We start from the raw sequence: 23,624 nt of genomic DNA, 5'->3' as shown, positions 1-23,624 counted from the left end.
TTTTTAATCTTCCTAGGGTGCAGGGCTGGATATCAGGCCATCGTTTGCTAACCACATGAAAAGTCAATGTTGTAAAATGATGAATGATTCACCCTTAAATCCATTAGTTTGAGTTTTTGCCCTGAATTCAGTGTTTCTCCTTATTCCTCATCTCTAACCTGATTTGCTTGGGATTATCCTACATCTCCACGATCTCCTACTCTGTGAAACTGCGTTCAGTGTACCTATTTTTTGGTTCAGCCATGCCTTGGACTGAACATTTACAAAGTGATTTTCAAAATTAGGTGCATGGGAAAAATGCATGCATAATTGTGCACCTTATTTGTGCTAGCAATGAATATGTCGGGTACCTGCTTGAACATACAGCCAGCAGCATACCTAAGGGTCCATCTGCATACTCTCTTTCTCAATCTATGTATGCAATCAGAACCACTGCATATCCCAGTTAGCCATGCAATTCAACATGCATTCTAATGGGGTGTATATTATTGCAAAAAATGACATTGACATTTTGTGGCCCATCACATTTTCCATGCCTCAGCTTCAATTTTATGGCAGGTGAGTCCTTAATGGAAGGTGGGATCTGAGGACCAGTTTATGGCAAGGACTGTCAACCCCTGGTCCATAAAACACTTACTGTTTGTCCACAGAGTTTGGCAGGTATGTGATGCTGGCTTTCATTGTTTGCAGCTGCTACTTTGCATTAAGAGTCCCAAAGCATATATTAAATGCTTTCCTAATATCACTTGTCCATGTCAGTAAAGGCCATAGCTAACACAGGGATTGGAAATAGGGAAGAGACAGTCCATAAGATCAGAAATGAGAGGGTAAGTGTCCATGAGATGTCTGTATTAAGGCATGGGCCACACAATGAAAGTTTGAGAACCTCTGTGTTATAAGAATCACTTTCCTACAGTTGTGATAGGTGCCAGACAAATCGCTGAGAGCTAGATTCTGCCACTCTTACTCATGCTGAGTAGTACATTACTCCAGAAACAGACCTACTGAAATCAAGGTAACTACTCACAGAGTAATGTACTACTCTGGTGTGTGAGTAAGGGTGACAGAATCTGTCCTTAAATAAATACAATTTATAGGCAAGTCATTGGATTTAAGTACTTGCCAAGAGTAATTTATCACGCAATTGACATTCAGGGTCTTTCAACAGCTCTCCTGTTAACTGAGCCCAAAAACATTTGCAGGAGAATATATCTGAGCAAGCAATTACCTGATGTGCAGATGCAATTAGGACCCAATACTGTGAGATGCTGAGTTCCTCCGCACCTTGAGCTCCTAATGACTTCAAGGAATATTTTTTTTATAGTGCCCCAAAGTTGCTGGGCCCTTTACAGCACAAACACACAGTGCCTGCCAGAAAGGACTTACAACACAGAAGTGGTGATGCTACATCTCCATGATGTTAAGGTTAACAAACAGCACAGAGAGGATGGGAGGAGGTAGAACAAAGGTTACAGCAATGAGGCAATCCAAAGCCATATTGTCTTTCTATTGGCTTCAGTAGGCTGAAGATCAGATCCTCAATGAGACTCAGTGAAAACAAGAACCAACTAATGAACTCCTTTTAAATAACATTATCAAGCATGAGTTAACCTGACAACTAGTAGCTCTGATAGTCTGTTCATTTAAAGATAGTTTTGAATGCTTATTTTATATGAACATTAGACTTATGGGATTCATGCAGATTGTCAAACAACTATCTGCACTTGGCATTAAGTATTACCATTATCATCTATTTGTATTGTGATAATGCCCATAGATCACAATCAGGATCAGGACACCATTGTCCTTGGCACTGCACAAATGGAATGGAAGAGATTGTTGCTCCCCCCAAAGAGCTTATGATTGTAAAAAAATAGATTTAACTAGAAAATGTAATAAAAGACACTGCCCAGCACAAAACATCCAACCAGTTTTACTTGGGGGGAAATAAAAGCACACGTTTTTACAATCTGCTGTTTAGGACAGACCATCCCATATAGGGATAATGATTTTAAAAGTGTCCATGCCACAGTCCCTATTAGAGTCCACATCTGGAGGAGGAATTTTCAGTTCACTTTAAGAGAGGCAGTGAGATGCCCTGGACATGACAGCTGGCTAGGAGACAGGAAGGGCACCTTGGCTCTATTTCTGAATCTGCCATTGGCTCATTATGGACTTGCACTTGCTGAAGTCAATGGAATCATTGTCACTGACTCCAGTGGGCACAGGATCAGATATTATGTCAATTTGGGCAAATCATTTATCTTCTTTGTGCTTCATTTTTACTGACTGTATAATGGAAATAATATCACATGTAAAGTGCTTTGAGAGCTTTGGATGAATGGTTATGCACGTGCACATTTATGATGACGATGCTGTGCAGGTTGTAGCATGATCAGAATCTGCCTGCAAAGAGTATAATGTTATTTTTTAAGTTACGCTCCTCAACTCACACCATAGCAGTAGTACTTTTGATTTGCCATTCCAGTGTGAATTAAAGCTGTGAAAGCTTCCCTGATCAGGAAAGCATTTACTCACATACTTAACTTTGGTTTCAGAGTAACAGCCGTGTTAGTCTGTATTCGCAAAAAGAAAAGGAGTACTTGTGGCACCTTAGAGACTAACCAATTTATTAGAGCATAAGCTTTCGTGAGCTACAGCTCACTTCATCAGATGCATATCGTGGAAACTGCAGCAGACTTTATATATACACACAGAGAATATGAAACAATACCTCCTCCCACCCCACTGTCCTGCTGGTAATAGCTTATCTAAAGTGATCATCAGGTGGGCCATTTCCAGCACAAATCCAGGTTCTCACCCTCCACCCCCCCACACAAATTCACTCTCCTGCTGGTGATAGCCCATCCAAAGTGACAACTCTTTACACAATGTGCGGCCCACCTGATGATCACTTTAGATAAGCTATTACCAGCAGGACAGTGGGGTGGGAGGAGGTATTGTTTCATATTCTCTGTGTATATATAAAGTCTGCTGCAGTTTCCACGATATGCATCTGATGAAGTGAGCTGTAGCTCACGAAAGCTTATGCTCTAATGAATTGGTTAGTCTCTAAGGTGCCACAAGTACTCCTTTTCTTTATACTTAACTTTCAGCAACTGCTTCAATCCCATTGAGTTCAATGGGACTTAAGCACATACTTTAAATGTTTTTCCTGAAGAGGGAAAGATTTTAGCACATACTTAAGTGTTTTCCTGAATTGGGGCCTATGCCTGGAGAATCCTCCCCTAAACAGGGAAATCCTTAGCTTTCTGCCATGCCTCCCACCCCTCACAGTGTTTATGAATAGTTCTAGTATATTTAACCTAGGGGTTCTCAAACTGGGGGTCAGGACCCCTCAGGGGGGTATCAAGGATATTACATTGGGGGTCGCGAGCTGTCAGCCTCCACCACAAACCCCGCTTTGCCTCCAGCATTTATAATGGAATTAAATACATAAAAAAGTGTTTTTACTTTATAAGGGGGGGGGTCACACTCAGAGGCTTGCTATGTGAAAGGGGTTACCAGTATAAAAGTTTGAGAACACTGATTTAACCCTTTGAGATGTGACATTAACAATTGAAAATGCTTTTCTCTTGTCCACAGATGAAAAGAAAGTAATTACTAACATACAAATCAAATTCACTGAACTTTTTGACCCTTGCATGGCATGTGGCAACAGTGCTTCACATCTGGAAAAACCCAACTCCATTTGCCATATAATGGATCTGCACATCTAAGCTGAATGCCCTGTCAGCTTTCATCCATTACAACCAGCCACATTCCAGACAAACACTGATGCTCCTCTCACAGGAAAGCACCTGTCCTGAAAGATTAATGGCAGCTAGGACAGTTGCTTTACAGAGGGTACTGCGTCTCTTACTAATGTATTTAATTTTCAGTTAATAAAAGTGTCCATCAGCAAAGCCAAATGGCTCTGATGTTGTGCAAGGCGTCTCAAATCCATGGGAAATGAATGAGACCCAGCTAATGCAATAGGTCTCTTTGTCACCAACAATCTCCCAGCCATGCCACTCCAAGGAAGGCCAGGGGAAAAGTGAAAATCAGCCACCTATATATACTGCAGAGTCAGTGCTGGCAGTTATTTATGACTGAAGCCAATACTGAGCGTTCGAATGTACAGCAATAAGAGGTGCAACCTCCAAGAGAATCTCAAAATGGAGTTTGTCTTCCATTTTTTCCAATTACTTTAATGCAAAATAACCAACAGCAGTTTAATAATAATCAGGGAGTGAGGCCAGCAGCAAGTTTAGCCCAAGTACAGGTTACTGTTGTCCGTGTACTTACTCAGCATTTATTATGACACCAGCAATCCAGTAAGCAATAATGGAAGTCATGTATCAGACTTCATAACATTTGGAGGACATCATCATAAATCCGTTCCCTGAGCGAGCTCAGAGAGTGAAATCCTGTCTTAGACACAGCAAACAGAGGGTAGGGGAATGGCATGGTAGCAGCCATAAACTGGGGCTGCAGAATCAGGGAAGGATGGCTCAGGTTAGTGGAGGGGAATATACTGCTGGTTTGTAGTTGCTCTTGCTTTAAAAAGGAACACCGTGTCAGCACTTGGGGTGCATTGTACACTGCAGCAAGCACACCTAGGAGCTGGCAGGCCCCAGGCAGCTCCATGTCCTCGAGTCCAGGGCGTGTTAACTGGTGTACAACCAACGTTCCTCTCCTAGTGCTCTCCGGAGAGCCAGGCAGGCATTCTGCCCTATTGCTGTGCAGCAAGGCAGGCCAGTATTCCCCAGCTCCCCATTTCCACACTGTGCCAGGGTGAAACAGCTGGAAACGGCTAAGGACTGCTTGCCTGACAGGTTCAGCAGGGGACTAAAGGAAGGGCTGTATCCTTTTCAGGGAGGTGAAGAGAGACTCTCGGAGCCCTGCAGTGCCCAGGGCCCAGACCTGTTTTCTGTTACTTCGTGAATTTGGTGTTTGAATGGTAGATTGTGCTCTGAGGCACAGGCCTGAAATAGACTTGGGGGTGGCACTGGTTTCTGCTTGGGCTCCAGCACACACCCCTGCTCCCTATTTCTCTAGCTAGCTAAGGAATGCCCATCTGAGCATACAGTACAGCCCATCAACACCATTCCTGATAACCAGAAAAGGGAGTTCTGGCTGCAGGAGCTCCCTTCACCCGAGACCAGGGCATGCAACCCCCATAACACTTCCATCCTTTGCCAGCCTCCACAGAGCTCCGACCCAGGCCCACAGGGTTACAGAGCGAGAGCTGCCACCACACTGTGAAAGCAGATAAGGGAATTGCAACTACGGCTGCAACCAGATGCTGTACCTCCTGACTCAGTGGGATCAGAGGACTAGCAGCAGGCTGCTGATTGGACACCAGTTTGTATGTAGTTTCCTGTTCCTTCTCTACCCCTTGTCTGAGCAACTAGTAAACAAAATTGTTCCAACCATTCCAGTATTTTTAATATTTTGCTGTCTTTCATCATGCATAAAGAATATGAAAGGTTATTGTGAGTGTTATCGAAAAGGCACTTCAAAGATTTCATTTTGCAACTGATAAATATCAAATATATTTCATAAGATGCTGAACCAAACTGAAAACTTCCTGTGGAAGTCAAAGTTTGCTAGGATAAACTGAGCATTTTAATGATTAAGTACTGTAATCTTTCAGGTTTCAGAGTAGCAGCCGTGTTAGTCTGTATTCGCAAAAAGAAAAGGAGCACTTGTGGCACCATGCATCCAATGAAGCGAGCTGTAGCTCACAAAAGCTTATGCTCAAATAAATTGGTCCGTCTCTAAGGTGCCACAAGTACTCCTTTTCTTTTTGTGATCTTTCAGTATTTGACCAGTATTTATCGGTCTAGGCCAGTAGCTTATATGACGCATCACCAGTATTTTATGAATTGTATTTATTTATGTATTGCATTTAATGCAGCCATGTGAAAGCATATAGGGCAGTTAATAAACTGACTCTCGCTGTGCATCAGGAAGTTTATGGGACAATATTTGAAAGGCTGCATCTATAATCATAGCAGCACCAAGGCAACTGTCTCTCAGCGCTAATATTGGGATAATGCGTGCTCATGTTCTGTAACATCAGCCCTGAGCTCTAGTTTCATGGTGACAACTAGTACAGTGGCCTGGAAGTGCAAAGTTATCAAGAACCTCCAACGAGGATGCTGACACCCCTGAAGCAGCTTTCCCACCAAGTCCAAAGCAGGCAGGCAGGGAAACGCCCCGTCCTCAAGTTGTTTTGTTGGATCATATTAAAGAAGTTCTGTATTAAAATCACAAATGAGTTTGATTCCCCAGAGTTTAAATTCCAGGGTATTACTAATTAAGAGGTCTCTTGATTTTTGGTACTGTTTCTCTCCCTCTGTGTGTGAAACTTGCAAGCTGCTAATTGTGTTAGTACATTCTAAGACAGTCTGTTCTCAAAGCAATTCACAAGAGAGAGAGACTCAAAGCAATACTCTAACAACAGAAACAGCACCCAGAGACTCCCCGCCCTTTTGTTGTATTAACAATTGTGATTAAAATAGAGATAGAGGATGTCTGTGGATGGATGCTTGGTGTGGATAATAACTGAATGATCAGGGAGGTGCCAGCCTAAGAATCCAGTGTCCATCGGCTGAAGAAGGCGTCAAGTGGAAATAACCAGAGGACCCCCCCCCCCCCCGGAGGGCAGACTGGAATCCACCCAACAGCCTCAAGAATGGGAGAACCAAAGAACAAGAGAACATCTTGGAGCCGTCAGGAATGTGCTATCTCCTGATTGATTCAGCAACAGCATGATGAAGCAATTCCCATAGACTGGCATAGGAAGAAATTCCTATAAAAATAGACTCTAAAAAGTGAGAACTTTGGGGTCTGATTCTGCAAACCAACTTCCAGGAGCATCAGATGAGCATCTGACAAGGCCCTGCTCTCTCCTCATGTCCAGGCCACCTGGCCAGTGGCTTGGCATGAGCAACTCTAAGGCTGGTAACTATGATAACAACCTTGCAGAACCTGTGTGTGTGTGTGTTTGTATGAATGAATGTGTGAATAAATATGAGATTGAATGGAATGTTATAGCTATAACTAACTGCTTACTATGATTCTTTCTGTATTCACAATAAATGTGGTATTTTGCCTTTTTTCCCTTTAATAAGATCCTGCTGGTTTTTATTTTATTGGTATAACAGTTTTCCCACCACCCTTCAAACCAGCACTGCTCACGATTGGCGACTCCAGCACTCCTCGTGATTGCCAACCCCACAAGAAGCTCTCTTACCATTTCCAAAACCCTGCAGTTCTCACCCTCAAATCACCAGGGGATTCTCCTGGCACTTCTCAAAACCACTGGCTCCCAAGGGGAGGATCACTCTTCAAATGCCACCCTCAGGTGGACATTATAAGCCATTTGGTAGTTGGGAAAGGCAAGTGAAGTCATAGCTGGTGTGTGCAGTCAGAAGGCATGAATGGCCTTTGCTTATCCAATAAGTTTGGGTGATCAGCGATTACAGAACAGGGGCTGTTCTGTAGATCTCAGAGTCACATTTCATTCTAGGTATCTTGTTCATGTTGAACTTTTCTATCCCATTGAAAATTGAGGTTACTGACAGCCTGATAATTAAAGAGCCTGAACTGGAGGAAGGTGGAAGAGAAGACCTTTCTTCCTAGAAGGTTGAGTCTCTTGTATCCCTTATCAGAGGAAGTAGCCTTTGAGTGCTCTTGCTTGGGCCGCTTTGTAGCCCCCTGTACCACCAGGGAGTTTGACGGAGGGTGAGAAAACAAAAACTGTTCCCCCTGGGATGGGACAAAGTAGCACTTCTTAGCCCTCTGAGGAGTGGGAGCACAAGAAGCAGGGCTGTGCCAGACCGCCTTTGCTAGATCCATGATGACCTTGTTGATGGGGAAGGACACTGTGGGACGGGAGGGCTGCAGAATGTCTAGTAAACTGTGCTGAGGATCCTGAGTTTCCTCCAGCTGGATTTGTAGCTCTGCCATTACCCTTTGCATGAGCTCTTGGTATTGTTTAAAGTCATCCAGCAGAGATGGAGAAGATGGAGAAGCTGCCTCATCCAGTGATAATGATGGGATTGATCCTGGAACCATCGGAACTGTCAGATCCTTCTTCCTCCTCCAAACACTCCATGGTTGCATATGGCCAGGCAATTGCAAGCAGGATTTGTGCATTGAGCCTGGGTGTCTGGGGTAGGGTTCCCATGATCCCCAATACTGGCAATAAGATGGATCCACTAATGGAGAGGAGACCCCACAGTATAGGGTACCACCTGTCCCTTGGCCAGTTGTGTCTGGTTGGGGGTTGGAACCCTCATCTTCTAGCGCTTCTGTCTGGGGCCACCTCTCCTCAGTGCTGCAAAGAATCCTGTGGAGCCGCTGACTGATTGGAAGCAAAGGCCAGATCATCACCAGCAGGATCAAGAGTACTGAGGACTGTGTTTCAAGGCTGGTGGGTGGAATGGGAGAATGACTGTCTCCTTGTGGCAGACTCCTCCTCTGGTGTAACAACATCCCAGAATACACATGGACCCAACAGGATCTGTGAATGCGAATGAGGAGGGTAAATATGTCTTCCGGGGAGATGTATGTCTCCGACTGTCCTGGAGTATGAGGAGAGTCCACTGGTGGAGCTGGCTGAGCCGGAGACTCTCTGGTCACCATGGCAGTCAGCTCCCACCAGGGCCATGTTATTAGTACAGCCTAGGTACCCAAAGTGGATGGAAGCACCAGGAGCTGTCTATCCTGAATCTTCACCACCAGAGCCGGTTTTGGAACTGTTCGATACATACCCTTGGGCGCCTCCTTCTCTTGTTGTAAAGATTTAGGTGGGCCTAAGACCTTAGCACCCAGGTGTGCTGGCTTTCCTGAGTCTGACAGGGTCAGGGAAGGATCCCTTCTTTTCCGGGCAATCTTAGACATAGATAACTTGTCCTTATGTCTATGAGAGTGCCCCTTTCTCTCCTCTGAAGCCATCTTTTCAGGCTTAACAGGATTAGCCTCCATTCCTGAGCTCATGCACAGAGGGCACTGCCTGCTTGTTGAGGCTAATCTATAGGGGAGGGTCCCCAGCCCAGATCTGACTGGGCTTCATTGCCTTCTCTATGAGGTGTTTTCTGAGTCTCAGTTCCTGACCTTCAAGAGTTCTGGGGGGAGAAGAGAGACAGATGCTGCATTTGGCAGAAATGTGAGCATCACCCAGGCATGTTAGTCACTCACAGATAAGGTTTGAGGGCAGGAGACACAGTTTTTGAACCCGAGGACTCTGGGCATAATGCCAGACTTCTTGGGGGGGGAAGTCCCTGGGAAGGGGAAAAAACGCTATATAACTTGTAGTATAGCATACCGTAGATAAACTACTAAAAAAATGAACTCTATGCAATTCTTACAGGAATGACACAAAACGGAGCAGAGGACACTGAAGATTCCAACCCAGACCATGCGGTGGTAAGAAGGAACTCGAGGGATGTCGGCCCACACTGCCCTTTATGCCCAGGGGTGGAAGCCAAAGGAGAGCTGCAATGCAAGTGCAGGACAGTGGACACTGCTCACAAGGAAGTGCGGTGCTTGGTGCACATGCGTATTCCACGTGTGGAATACACATAGGGACCATCTGTGCTGTTTAAACAGAACAGTAAAAAAGTGCTCTTACCCTCTTCATTTTCATCGAAGACCGGTGGCTTGCTGGAGGTGTTTGCGCCCATGGTGAAGTTTGCCCGAAGTTCTCTCGTGCAGTTACATCACCAGCCTGGGACGCATAGCGCTGAAGTTAGCATTACCATCTAGTACTCCCTCAGAAGATCTGTGGAACTTTCTATGTGTAAAACCTGGGGAAAGAGAAAAGAAGCAACTCGCCATCATTGTCACAGACAAAGGAACATTGCAAATTCATCGCCACACGTTTGCCAGGCTGTTAACGTATGATGTCGAAACCAAGTGAGTCTCAGAAAAGAGAAGAACATCATTATTATTCTTGATCAGCAGCCCCTCACAACTAATCAATATCAGGGCCCCATTGTGCTAAGTGCTGTACAAACCCAGAGGAGTACACGTCAAGGATCCAACTGTGCGTCCTTCTACTGCTGAGCCCTCACTCCAAGGAGTAGTTCCATTGACTTCAGTTAGTCTCCTCACAAGGGTAGATGCTCATCACCATGAGTAAGGGTTGACAACTGGGCCCCAAACGAAAGTTAAGTTTGCATATAAACCTTAATAAACATGTTACACAGGCTTCATGCCATACGCCCAATGAACCTCAAATTTCCATTGGCTACAGTAGGATTTGACAGTGCACTGGGAGCGTAGGATCAGGCCCACAGTCTCTTTAACATTATTCTAAGTCTGCTGGCTGCATATGTTACTATGCCAGGGAGGTAAGTTGTAACACTGGGTTCTTACATACAAAAAAATGTAAGATCCTTGCCTCTATATAGTGTTTACTGAAAATGCAATCTAATAGCATGTGTGAAAGAGAATGAAATACAGAACTTTATGGCACAGGAAAGACTGGGTGGGGCTGAGTGAACACTAAAAACAATTCCACAAATAATCACTGTGCATTTTTAGGGCTGTGAGTAATGTGAGTAGGGAATCAGAATCTGGCCCTCAATGAATTTGCTTCAGCCATGCCTCAAATATTTGCTTCCCACACACCTTCATGCAATCAAGTTTTACTGCGTGAAAGTTCATGGGAACTGAATTTCAAAGTCACGCGGTTTAAGTTACCAGGAGTGAGAAGACAAACTGGAAGTAATGACATTCTCAATTCAACCACGGGAACAGAAATAATACCATCTCACCTGTCTGACCAGTCCCAACTAGCCAACACAGCTCAGATAGCAAATACTCACAGCTGTCTGTGTCAAGTCAGAGAGTTAAAAGAACCTCCTAAAAAATAATAAAATTCCTTCAATTAATGAATAAATTAGAGGAAATTGCAAATTAGCTCATGGCAAATGATATACTCAGTTTAGGAATTACATAAGGTTACAGATTTCTTTACCCTTAATAAATCCACTGTAAAATTTGATTTTCAATTACAGTGGGCATGGTTATCCATTACTGACTAATTATGAATGTCAAATAAATTTACTGTGGGCATGGTCATCCATTACTGACTATTTACGAATGCCAAAGAAATTATTCTTTCAACTTCCTTCACAGAAATATTTTAAACTTATTCATATTTATCTTCTGTAGCTCCAATTCCATTATGTCTGTTACTTAAGGGTATGAGTGTGTGTATGTGGGAGGGGCGGGGGTAACTAGAAAACACTATCTTAATGAATAATCCCACTTTAAATCTTCATAGAACTTCACACCCTGACCTCAACATTCTTTGCAAATATTAATTGTTCATCATAAACCTCTCTATATATTTTACAGATGAGAAACTGAGGCACAGAACATTTAGGCCATTTGCTTAAAAATCACACAGCAAGCTAGATGCAGGGCCAGGAACAAAACCCCCCAAGTCCTGAGTCTCAGACCCTCTACTGTAATCATTAGGAACTCAATTCATTATTCTTTTGGTAGCCAGAGTTCCCACTGCAGATAATGAGAGTTCTAGGGTGACAGGATGAGCCACAGATGATGTTATAATTCACCTACTGGACAGCTCATCCTTTACGTGTTTACATATAGACCATTAATATAGGCTTATTTTTATATAAGCACCTCAAGCCACACACACACACAGAGAGCGCTTATTCCCTGTCATAGGTAGATATTGTACAGAGATTAAAATGAGAGAATAACAGTGTACAGGTCCATCCATGGGTGGGAGGGTTTCAACCCTGCAAGGGAGGCTTTGCAGGCGATTCAGATTTTTCTGTGACCATTTAAGGGTAGAACACAAGCTAATTAAAAAAATGGGAACTACCCTTTATAAGCAGAACTAACAGGTTGATTCAGCAAGCAACATGCTTTAATTAAAAGTGGCAAAACTCTCAGTATTGCAACATAAAAAAGGAAGGATCATTAAAACACAATACACGGAGGTCAAAGGAAAGATTATGGATATGAACCTGAAGTCCTTACTCAGTCAAAACTGCCATGGTAGGTCAATGGGACTTGTATCCGAGTAAGGACTGCTGGATCAGATGCTAAAATGGTTAACATTTTATTCAGATGCTAAAATGGTTAACATTTTATTCATGTGGTCTTCTTTGGACAGATGTAAATCACTGAAAACGGAGCACAGCCAGGCAGCGCTGTGGTGCAGGAGCAGACCCAACAAGGTGGGAAGAGGGTGCTGATCATACGCAGCTTGGAAAGGAGACTACAGAACAGAGTGAGATGAACGCTACAGCAAACGGAGAAGGACAAACACAGAGGAGGTTTCTTTCCAAGACTGGCTTCATGAGTGGGGCTTGATTGTGGGAGTGGGGCTTGTTTTATTCATCTTCAATCAATAAAGATATTTGAAACAGAGAAAGAAGGGCAACCAGCTCCTATGACCTTGACCCATGTGGTTTGTCTCCTCTGACTAAGCTTTTGACTCCCTCCTGGCTGTGAGTTCTCTCTCACATAAACAAACACACTAGCTCACCTCTCACCAACCCATCCTCTTTCCTGCCCGATTCCATTTTCCCTGCAGCTTTACACTCCAGCTTCTTCTCGCTAACTTTTGTTTTTCTTTCCAAAGCTTAGCGATGCAATAGCACAAACTTTCAGCCAGCCTCAGACCCTGAGTCAGGAAAGGTTAACGCTAAGAATGTGCGGAAGTCCCCTTGAAGTCAAAAGTTAAGCAAGTGTTTAAGTCTCTCCCGACTTGAGAGCTGACTTAAATGGGCCCAAGCCACTCATTTTAGTTTGGGATTTTTAACATTCTGAATTTTGGAGTTGGAAGTATCAGTTCTAGGGGATGGATTCAACCCATTCTAAAGAAACTGGCGATTTGTGCAATTCAGATCTGGATCTGCAATTGGATTCCAACCCACTCCTCCCCTTTGTAGCAGGAGATTTGATTTGGGTTCATCTTTGACCTTAAAGCCAGATTCCAATAACCTTACTCATGTCAAAGAGTGCTTTACTCCATGAGTAATCTCACTGGCCTCCACAGGATGACTTGTCGAGAAAGGTACCATTTAATGTCAGTAACGGTAACAAAATCTGGCAGTTAATAGTACTTTTTCTAAAATATATTTTATTTCCCTTTCTGAAGTAAAATTATTACAGCATAGGACATGCATTCATCACTGATCCTGTACTACTACAAACTAATCACCATCAGCAATTTAGGAGAGGCTGATCCTGTGAGGTGCTGAGTACCAGTACGAGAGGTTCAGCATCCTCACTTCCCCATGATGTTAACAGGAGTTGAAAGCATTCAGTACCTCACAGGGGATGCCCACACCATGCAGAATCAGGCCCACAATGCATCCCATCTCCATAGCATTTTATAAATTCAAGCTAATGGCAATTCATTTGAACTGCTGCAATTGAACTCTCGCTCAGAGCTCACTTTCACTAGCAAAGAGTGAGAAAGTTTGCTTTTCACAAAAGGCTAAAAATGATGCAAACTATTTAAAAAAACTCTGAACCCCAAGCGCTCATTTCACAGGGCTGAAAACATCTCCAATAATAAAACAAATCAGAGCATGATTTCTGCTGCTGTCTTTAAACTGAACAGGCTGAGGAATCACTCCAGACCTTTAACATATCCCCAAGGGCAACTCTTTTCCCCCTACAGAACTTACTCTCTGAGCAAACAAGAACACATCAGAAGGATGCTTTGCTCTTACTACAGTAAAAGGCTGCAGTGAGGATAGGTACTTCACATCTACTAATAAACTCAAAACACAGCCTATATGACATTATGTTGTGATAATGGCCATAAAACAGGTTCCCATAGTGATGCCCTCACATTATAGCAAAGCCACCACCAGCAACTGTTAGAGGTCTGTTGCCATATCCTTTATGAGTCCTTGTTGTACTGGAGTTCATAGCTTTTTCATTTACATCTTGGCAGTACCTCCGCAGGACCTATCCAGAGGGACACAGGTCTTGCTTTCAGTTAAGCTGGCTTCAGAGAGGATGTTTGGGGTAAAATGGGAGACTTGGCTGTAATTTATTTAAAATAAAGCCATCCTATGAGAGGATAATCCTTCTACACTTTTTGCTGTTTCCCTTTTTAAATTCACCAAGCATTGCTTAACTGTGAAAATCAGCCACTGATCTTTCCCTAGACCTAGAGCTATGCTAATAGCTTTAGGTTAGCATTAGCCTTCATGATCGAATCATTCACTGTTCCATTACCAGAATGGCAAAGGCTCGAATGACCAGTGCGCCCTATGCCTTGTTAAAAGTAGCACTGGTCATCAGCATGTTTATACGGATGGGAAGGCATCACTTGGATTGCGGGAGGGGGGTCAGGGGACGGTTGACACCAAAGCACCTGCAGACTCATTGTCCTGTCTCCTTTGTTTTCTTTAAGACCAGCTATTTTATCCACAGCCATTAAAAGAAAAAGAAAAGGCACAGCTATTTAACAATTGCTTCAAGGGGTTTAATCTCACAGTGCAAGTAGCACTTCCTCTACAATGGAGCAAGAGCCCCGCAGGATTAAGAACAGGTTTACAGATGTATATGAATAATGAGAATTGCCACAGTTACACTACCTAGAACAGCCATTCAAAAAAGGTTATAAACACACATCCACCAGAACATAAGCCAACCACTGTGTATGGGGGTAGAAGAAAACTTCCCCAGGGGTACATTATCATCTAATTACTAATTAGGGGTTTTTTACATGTTCCTCTGAAGCATCCGGTACTGGACACTACCACAGCTGTGATACAGGACTACATGGACCACTGACTACCCTAAGTTGCTTCCCCCAAAGAAATTACACAGTATTCTGAGCCCCCTTGCAAACACTTAGTCACAGAGAAGAAAGTTCAGAAGGGAGCAGACTTTACTTTGAAGCACCTTTGCTTCTGATCCTGAGCTGTTGCTCCTTCAGCATTCTTCCTTTGCAGCTTCCACGCTTTGAGACATCTGCAATATTCCAGAAAGTGACTAAGATACTGCTGCAAAATGTAAACATTCAAAGCACTAGCCAACTATTACACTGTCGTTCCCCCCCCCCCCGAGGATTTAAAATCATGCTGAAAGCAGATCAGTAAGGGGATGATGCAGTTACTGATGAGAGATCTTAGGGAGTCAAAAAAAAAGAAACCACCTACCTTGAGAGAGGGGAGAAAGCAGCAAAGAGACTGAAACAGTAGCCAGGAGTAGGGCAGCAACAACCTGAAGCTGCAGCTCAGGAAAAATAGCAGCTGTGGGCACTGCACTGCTATGCAGTTTGGACAGACGGGGGGAAGGGAGGGAGACAAGTTTCCTTTCTGGGGAGTCTTAGTTTGAGGCAAGTGGACTTGGGATCAGAGCGGAAGAGCCAAGGCTATTGCAGGGAAGTTTCCCTTTGCAGACTGCAGGAGGAGCCTGCAGCTGTCACAAGAGGTAAAATACACCAGAGAGCGGATAGAAAGACATGCAAATGCATGCACACACTGACACAAGGGAGGAAGTAAGGTGGGAGGGGGGAGAGTGGAATAAATGGGGAGTGTTATTAGTGAGGTAAGGCAAAGTGATAGCTCTAGGATGTGGCAAACCTCTGCAACTGTAGTTAATGCTGATCAGATTGGCACCGGTTCTCCAACTGCAGAAGCATCGAAGGCACATTGTGTTGCTTAAACACTTAACAGATCAGCACTTTTCAGAGATCCCATAATGAGACATTTCACAGGTCAAGGGCAAAGACAATCTTTTCTGATCACTCTGCTACTTCTAGGCAGGATTCCCCCACCCCCAACTTGTAATGGAAACAGGACTGTCTTTGTTTGGAACAGTGCTTTAGAAAATTATTATTTAAGAGATGTGAGGTTATACATTCTGCTACTGATTTAAAATCACATGGAGGGAGGGGTAGTCAGGATCACTGACTTAGGCTGAATTTTCCTGACCCATGCACTCTTTCTCTTTGCAAAACAGGTAATTTCCCCCTGCCTTCCTCTCTGCAGAAAGGGCTTGATCCTGCAAGATGCTGAGCACCATGGCTTCAACCCAGCAAAGCTCTTAAATACATGCTTAACTTCAAGGATGTGGGTAATCCCCATTGCCGTCAAAGGGATGATTTATAAATTTAGAGTTAAGCAGATGCTTAAGTGCTTTGCTGGATCAGGGCCAAAGTGTTCAGCACCTTGCAGGATCAAGCCCAGTATACTCATCTTCTTCCTAACTATCCAGCTAAATCCCTGTGTTCAAGACTCCTGTCAAGAAGCAGACACACCATGGGGCTTCCAACACTCATGAATACAAATAATAAATAATAAATTGTTCCACTAATAATATAGTGCCTTTCGCCTTGCAGAAGAAGGGCTGGGTTGCCCTCCTATCTTTGAAGCGAAATGAGAATGCCTGTCTCCACTATGGCTGTTGTAATCTCTCCTAGGTACTTATATGGCCCCCATCATCCTAGTCTCTGAGCACCTCACAACCTTTAACATACTTTCCCCACAAAACCCCCATGAGGTAGGGCAGTGCTATTATCCCCATCTTACAGATGGAAACAGAGGCACAGAAAGGCAAAGTGGCTTGCCCAAGGTCACACAGACGTCTCTGGCAGAGCAGAGAATTGAACCCAGGTTTCTGGCTAATGCCCTAGCCAGTGGCTTATCCTTCCTCTCAGGGGTCAGATGGCATGTGCTGGTACAGTCTCAAATCCAACCCAATCCAAGCAAGCTCCGCCCACTACTGAAGCCAAAATGAGATCCCACTGACAGCATATGGTGCAGATTTTTTCACAACAGGAATCATCATGCCCCCCACACACACACTTTACACAACTGTGCAATGGGGGGAAAGGGAGTAAGAGACTGCACACGGGCAAGCCAAAACTGCAGCCCCCTGCACTCCTGCTACCACTTTGTCCCTCCTCCACCCACCGGGGCAGCTCACCACCAACAGGGCAGGGAGAAAGGAACAGAAGGTGGAACTGTGGCTCTGCTCCCCCACAAATTCTCACCCTAATTGTTGGTTTAGACAGTTTGCAGAGATTCTTGAGGCCAAGCTGCAAAAAGCCCAGCTAAACCTTTCCCAGGCTAGAAATTCCTCTAGCTGGGGTTCAACCCTTCTCCCCCCAGTTCAGTCCTTGTTTCTCAGGTTTCAGAGTAACAGCCGTGTTAGTCTGTATTCGCAAAAAGAAAAGGAGTACTTGTGGCACCTTAGAGACTAACCAATTTTTTTGAGCATGAGCTTTCGTGAGCTATAGCTCCGATGAAGTGAGCTCATGCTCAAATAAATTGGTTAGTCTCTAAGGTGCCACAAGTACTCCTTTTCTTTTTGTTTCTCAGGTGTTTCCAAGCATCTCCTTTGGCCGGGGAGTCAGTGAAGAACCTCAATGATGTCACTCCCGCCTTAAATAGCTTTTGCATATGGCAGGAACCTTTTGTCTCCAGCTTTTTAGTTCCCACACCTTTCAGTGGAAAAACACTGATATTCTATGATGGAGTCTAGTACCATGTGACTGGGTCACATGTCTCTGTAGGGCCATAGCAACCATGAGACAGAGGCTGTTTGTAATGTCCTCAGGAAGGCTCCCTGGTTGGATATTAGCATCTTCTAAGACCTATTGTTTTCCCTAACAGCCCTTCCCAGCCAGCCATCTAGACTGATCGCATTCTGCCTCGTGGGAGTTCCCCAGGTATTTGTAATAGATGCATAGACAACATTCCTAACTTCAGATATCAAAACGATACATGCATACAAATAGGATAATTATATTCAGTGAATCATAACCTATTCAATGATATCTCACATGGCCTATCTTACATAAAATACATCATCGTTTTGCCATAATTATATCATAATAATATTACTATGAAGAATATGGGGCGTAAGGCCACACCAGGATGGAGTTTTGTTTGTTCTCGTAAATCAAAAATAAATAAATATTGATCCAGGTTTGTTCACTGCAGCTCTCGTGGTCCAGTAAAACAACATCAATCAACTATATTAAAACAAGGCCACTGGCCAGGCCTGCAGCCAGAAGTCAGGACACCAGAGAAGGCAGCTCTCCTGATATATTTCCGCAACCCCATGCAACTTCTCCCAGCCCAGCCTATGTGGGCAGCGGGCACATTTACCAGACACAGCTCTGTTCAACTAGGGAACGGGACTGTCATGGACTGGACTGTCATGGCCCTTTGAGGCAAGCTGGGCTCGGCCTTGCCCATGACCTAGCAACTAACCCTCAGCCTCTCTCATGAGCTGATAACTAACAGCTAATTAGTGACCCCAGCTGCATGTAATGGGGCTTAATTAGAAACTGACCCCAATCAGTCATGCTCCGCACCCCGAGTGTGATTGATTAACTGCCTCCTGGCAAGAAGAGGTGGAGTTAGACTTTAAATAGAGCTGAGAAGCAAGCAGAGAGGAGGAGCCCCTGCAGGGAGGAAAAAGGGGAGGGCCCCTCCGGGAAGAGACAGACTGAGACCCATAGGGAGCAGAGTAGGTTCCTGTGTGAGTAACCAGGACCTATGAGGAGAAGAAAAGCCCAGATGGGCTAGAAGAACTGGCAGTTACGAGAACAACTCTAGCAGGGTATCCATCAGCTGTCAGAATCCCTGGGGAAGGGAGGCTGCAGAGGAATCCAGCCGGAGAAGAAACAGAAGATATGATGGAGTCTGAGGGGCAGAAGAACCACTAGTTTGTTAGTTTGGAGTATTTGATTTTGGACTTGGAGCTGGACCTTTAATTAACCCTGGAAGGGGACTGAACTGTACATGACTTGGTCAGAGGGCTAAGCCACAGCACGGGAAGGGAGTCCAGAGAAGGGACCGGCAGAGCAGATGGCTGTCAGAGAGAATATTGGAGGCCAAGTCCCCTGCAATGCTGTGTCTGGGCACACAGGGCACCCCAGAGACAAGGATGCCTGTCTACAGGGATACACCAGACTCATCCCACTGTGTTCAAAGGCTCCAAAGTAGAGGTAGAGTGACATTTTGAAAACTGCCTAAGGGTTTGTCTACACTGCAGCTGGGATGAGCCGCCCAGACAGACACATGCTAACGGGGCTTGAGCTAGCATGCTAAAAGTACCTGTGTAGATGCTGCAGGCCAGGCTCTCTAGGAGGCCAGATGGGCTTGAGAGCCGGAGCGGCAGCCTGAGCGGCCATGTCTCCACCGCTATTTTCAGCATGTTAGCATGAGCCCTGACAGCCCAAGTCTGTCTACCTGGGCTGGGAGGCGTGTTCCTGATGCAGTGTAGACATACCGTAAGGGACTTAGGCACCTGAGTCATTAGGTGCTTTTGGAAATCTTTCCCCTTGACTGAAAATAGAGTCTCCTATTGCACAAAAACATTCATGAATACTATATTTTTATTGCTTATTGAAAAAAATCAAAATTCAAATTTCTTTGATTGGTTCTACACCAAAGTAGTTAATTCAATGTACTAGACAGATCCCTCTGCTGACAGTGTGTTAGGGGTGTGATGAGTTGAGTTTAGGGCACGGACAGGCCAGGGTAATGATCTGTATCCTCCATTATCCTCAGTGATCCTCCTATCCTACCCCACTCCCCCTGCCACACATTTGCCCAACTTGGCTATTTGGCCAGGCAGTGGAGACAGGCTCTGGTCTTTCACATGTAGCGGATAACACTCAGAACTGGCCCCTAATCCTGTCACAGCCTGGGCTCCGGTAAATAAGCTGCTGATGGAAGAGGCCTCTCAGTAGGTGTTTTATAATGGCACTGCTACCCATGGTGCCTGAGCTGCAGTCCGGGCCCTGCCCAAACTCCCATTGACCTCAAAATACAAATCCAACGGTACTTGTAAAACGTGCCCCAAAAGTGGTAAGAAAATGCAAGCAGAAACAGTAACATCTGACCTACAGTAGCACCTACAGGCCCATCGTGCTTGGCACTGTGTCAATGATAGTCCCTGCCTCAAAGAGCTTACTGCCTCTATAGACAAAGCAAAGACACCAAGAGGTGTAGTGACTTGCTCAAGGCCCCACAGCAGGTCAGTGGCAGAGCTGGGAATGGAACCCAAGTCCCCTGAGCAGCAATGCCCCATAGCCATTGGACCACATTGGCTCTATTTAAAACTCCCTACAAAGAGAAAGCAATACTGTAAGGAAGGGAACAGTACTAATGAGAGCACCGACCACTAAACAGAAAATAGAAATTTGCTTTTAAGTTCTTACCTTATTTCAAATAATTTAAAGGAAGAAGGAGCGACGTTGAAGCCATTCTGGAGATCTCTGGAGCCCCCTAGTGGAGACAAGGCAGTGATGCAAACGAAATAAATTTCAGAAAACTTTATCTTTAAAATAGTCTCTGTCTTACTCCTATATTTTGATCAGTTATTTAAAAAACAGATCAACATTGTATGCCACATGATCTCTTTCCTTCTCCACGGAGGAAACGCTGGACACAAGGAATAGAGTCCAGAGGGAAAAGAGAACAAAAATAAGGTCTTGACCCCAGTGGTCATTAAAGATCCCATGACTCTTTTGCAATGGGAAGGGGTATCAACTTCAGTGTCTTGCTCAAATCAGGCAACTATCCCATGTCAAACCATCTGTGCAGATTCAGTGGGATACAGTACTCCTGCCCTAACTGCTTGCGTAACAGTTGCTCCGTGCTGTTAAACGGTGGCACATTTTATCTGAAAAGTGGCTGTTAGAATGATTAGTGAAATGAATCCTGCAGGCCCTGTGTAGGGGCTGAACATTCAGGATCACGCTGCTGCTGTAGAGGATTATTTTAAAACTATTGGTAATGTCGTGCTAGTACTTTGATTTTAACAGAACTGCAACTACATTTTGGGTTTCAAATGATCGGAAAGTTTAAGGCCTGGCCTAGCCTTAAAATTTAGATCAACCTGGCTAAATCACTGAAGCGCCATAATTAATCTGAAAAACCCCCAGCATAGACACAGCTAGATCAATGGAAAAAATATTCCATCAACCTAGCTACCACCTCTCAGGGAGGTGGAAAAAGGAACATAAATCCACACCGTGTAGAAGTCAAGCACAGGAGTTTATTATGCACAGCGCTGGTAGAGTGTCACCTTGCTTATCAGGCTCAGAGACACTGTTAATGAATTCATTACAATGGATTATATGGATTCTCCATGGGTGGGGGAAAGTGACTGGGTAAGTAGTCCCAAACCCCGGATAGGTCTAGTGGCAAGACAAGATAAGCACAGTAGCCAATGGTCAAAGGTTACATAATGTCTCCGCCCATGGTTTTCAGGTTAACAAGTAACATTTAATTAGTTCTTCAATAAAATGTATTAGTATAAAATATATGTATGTTGAATTCAATTTGGGGTCCATAGGAATGAAGCAACTCCTCTGCTTGTCCAACAGGTACATATCTAGGGGTAAAAGCAAAGAAACATTGAAAAGTATATGGCAATAAAGATTGTCTTTCAAGTTGCTTATTTGTGTTTTTAAGGCAGGCATTGGTCTCTGGGAAAGGGAGAAGGCCATATCCTGCTTGAACCCTTTCAAACACGCAAGGTTGGTGTGTGAGAAGAACATCTCCCTACAGAAGAAACAAACACAACAAAAACAGGGCCTCTTTGTTCTGTTTGCAACTTTAAATAAGTCAATTATTGCTCTCAGCATCTGGCGTTTTGCTGACCAGACTTATCTTCGCAAAAGCAAGGTTATCTTTTGTTTATTCTGCTTCTCTTAGCTGATCACTATTTGCTAGACCTCTGACCTCTTGACCAAACTCTGGACTTTGGGCCTTGTAAAAAGAGCTGACACAATCCCTATATCAGGTTATTACATAAGCAGCAATGGATTTTGACCCTTCAGTGGATTACCTGCATCGATGGAAAAACCCCTTCTGTTGCCATGGAAGCATCTATGCTGTGGAACTACAGTGGCATAGCTGCAGCTGTGCTGTCATACTGCCTGCAGTGTAGACATGACCCTAAAGATTTGCAGGACTGGGTCCAAAATTAAGTTGCTGTCCTATTAAAATCTTGATGTTTAAAAAATTCCAGATGCTGTAAAACAAGACGATCCTGGAATTCCAGGTCCTGCAAGACTGAACCCATTTAGCACAATTGTTGGGTCATGGATGTTTAGTGTGATATTTCTTCCAAATATCGGGGGGGAGGGTTAAATGTATTGCTGAAAACCTGCCAACCCTTCCTACTGCCCCAAAGGCCTGATTTTTCAGACATGCTTAGCATTTTCAACTTCCAATGAAGTTGGAGTTTTGAATGCTCCCCATCTCTGACATGAAGAGCATAGAGATAGATTTACCTAACCAATTTTAAGAATGTTAACCTGTGTCTAGATAAGTCCTTCATTTAGCCCCTCTTAATGCTCCTCCCTGAGTAACAAAGGCAGAGGTGCCAACTTATTGAGTTCCTGAGGGGTGCTCAACACCCGCTACTCTGCCCCAAGCCCCACCCCCACTTCACCACTTCCCCCAAGATCCCACCTCTACCCCTTCCTGATCTCCACCTCCCTTCCTGCCCCTGCTCCTCTCCCTTCCCCCCCAGCGCCTCTGGCACACCACTGAACAGCTGATTGTGGTGGGCAGGACTGTGGGGGGGGGGAGGAGCTGATCCTTGGGGCTGCCAATGGGTACACCCATTTTTTTCTCACGGGTGCACCTATGAACAAAAGTCCCACCCTATGTTGCTTTTGTTATTCTTCCACTCCTGGAGATCTCATCCAGCCTCCTTTCAGAAACTGACAATGCTATTCTCTCTCACTGGCCACAAGGGGTCAATGTTGTCCAAAGCTATACTTGTCACCCTGTGCTGCCTGAAGAACAAGACAAGATCCAGGAGTCGATTCCAGTGCTCCCAGGCTCCCAGCCACACCCTTCCCTCGACACACACCTGGTATCTCAATCAAGTAGTAGCATTGCCACCTCGTGTGGTGACTGATCACTCCAGTGTCTGCTCCTTGTGGTTTAAGCCTCTGAAATCTCTTCCCTTTGCTGGTCCCACAGAGCTCGACTTTGGTGAGCTTCAGACAGCAGCAGATCTGCTTGCAAATGCCTCTGATTGATCCTCATAGGTATGTTATTCCACAGCAGGGACCGGGGTCCCTCAGTGGGCCAACTCCTCAGCTGGTGTAACTCTGCTGACTCCAATGGAGATATGTCCATTTACTCCAGCCCAGTATTTCAAAAAAATAAAAATAAAAATGTTTATCCGCTGCTGAGTGATCTGGGCCATTATAGATGCTCATCTGTTACTGAACAATGCAGAAAAAACAAAGGGATAATCTATTCTCTCTCTGAAGAGCCCTCAAAGTCACAAGACATGAGATTTGTTTAAAACCTGAATCATGAAAGAAGTTTCCTTCTCCGAGGCTACAGGGCTGAGTTTGAAAAGATATAAGGGAGTCATTGTCTTCAGCAGATCATGTGAAATGCTGCCAATGTCAAAAACAAACACTCCGATCTTTGGTCTGAATAAAGGCCTTTCAAAGCTTTTGGCAGTGAGTTTCAGTGAACATGGCTGTTTTGAATATAAACAATTTAAAACTATGGTTGGTTGGTTTTTTGCTGCAATTATTACAATACATTTATACCAAATTGTTAAAAGGACCCAATTCTGTGACTGATTCCTACTGAAGCCAATAG

General features: G+C 44.4%; 1 protein-coding gene across 10 annotated transcripts in view; it reads right to left on the bottom strand.

The window, feature by feature from the left end:
- Window positions 1-23,624, bottom strand: part of STK32A (serine/threonine kinase 32A) — a 109,123-nt gene that overhangs the window by 74,425 nt on the left and 11,074 nt on the right. For 5 of the 10 annotated variants that reach the window (XM_078854016.1, XM_078854013.1, XM_078854022.1 and 2 more), the window contains 3 exons: window positions 20,204-21,381; window positions 14,916-14,994; window positions 9,647-9,821 (listed from right to left, as the gene is read on the bottom strand). In XM_078854016.1, the coding sequence (XP_078710142.1) occupies window positions 9,647-9,698 (52 nt within the window). In that variant the 5' untranslated portion in view covers window positions 9,699-9,821; window positions 14,916-14,994; window positions 20,204-21,381. Of the gene's footprint in view, window positions 1-9,646; window positions 9,822-14,915; window positions 14,995-15,182; window positions 15,475-15,608; window positions 15,656-20,203; window positions 21,382-22,872; window positions 23,465-23,624 lie in introns of those variants that run through there. The other 5 variants (XM_078854015.1, XM_078854014.1, XM_078854017.1 and 2 more) reach the window with 5 other exon arrangements.

This window comes from Lepidochelys kempii, chromosome 8 (genome assembly GCF_965140285.1).
Source record: "Lepidochelys kempii isolate rLepKem1 chromosome 8, rLepKem1.hap1, whole genome shotgun sequence".
NCBI classification, from domain to species: domain Eukaryota; kingdom Metazoa; phylum Chordata; order Testudines; family Cheloniidae; genus Lepidochelys; species Lepidochelys kempii.
The sequence above is the reverse complement of the archived record's forward strand: the minus strand, read 5'-3'. Positions and strand labels throughout refer to the sequence as shown.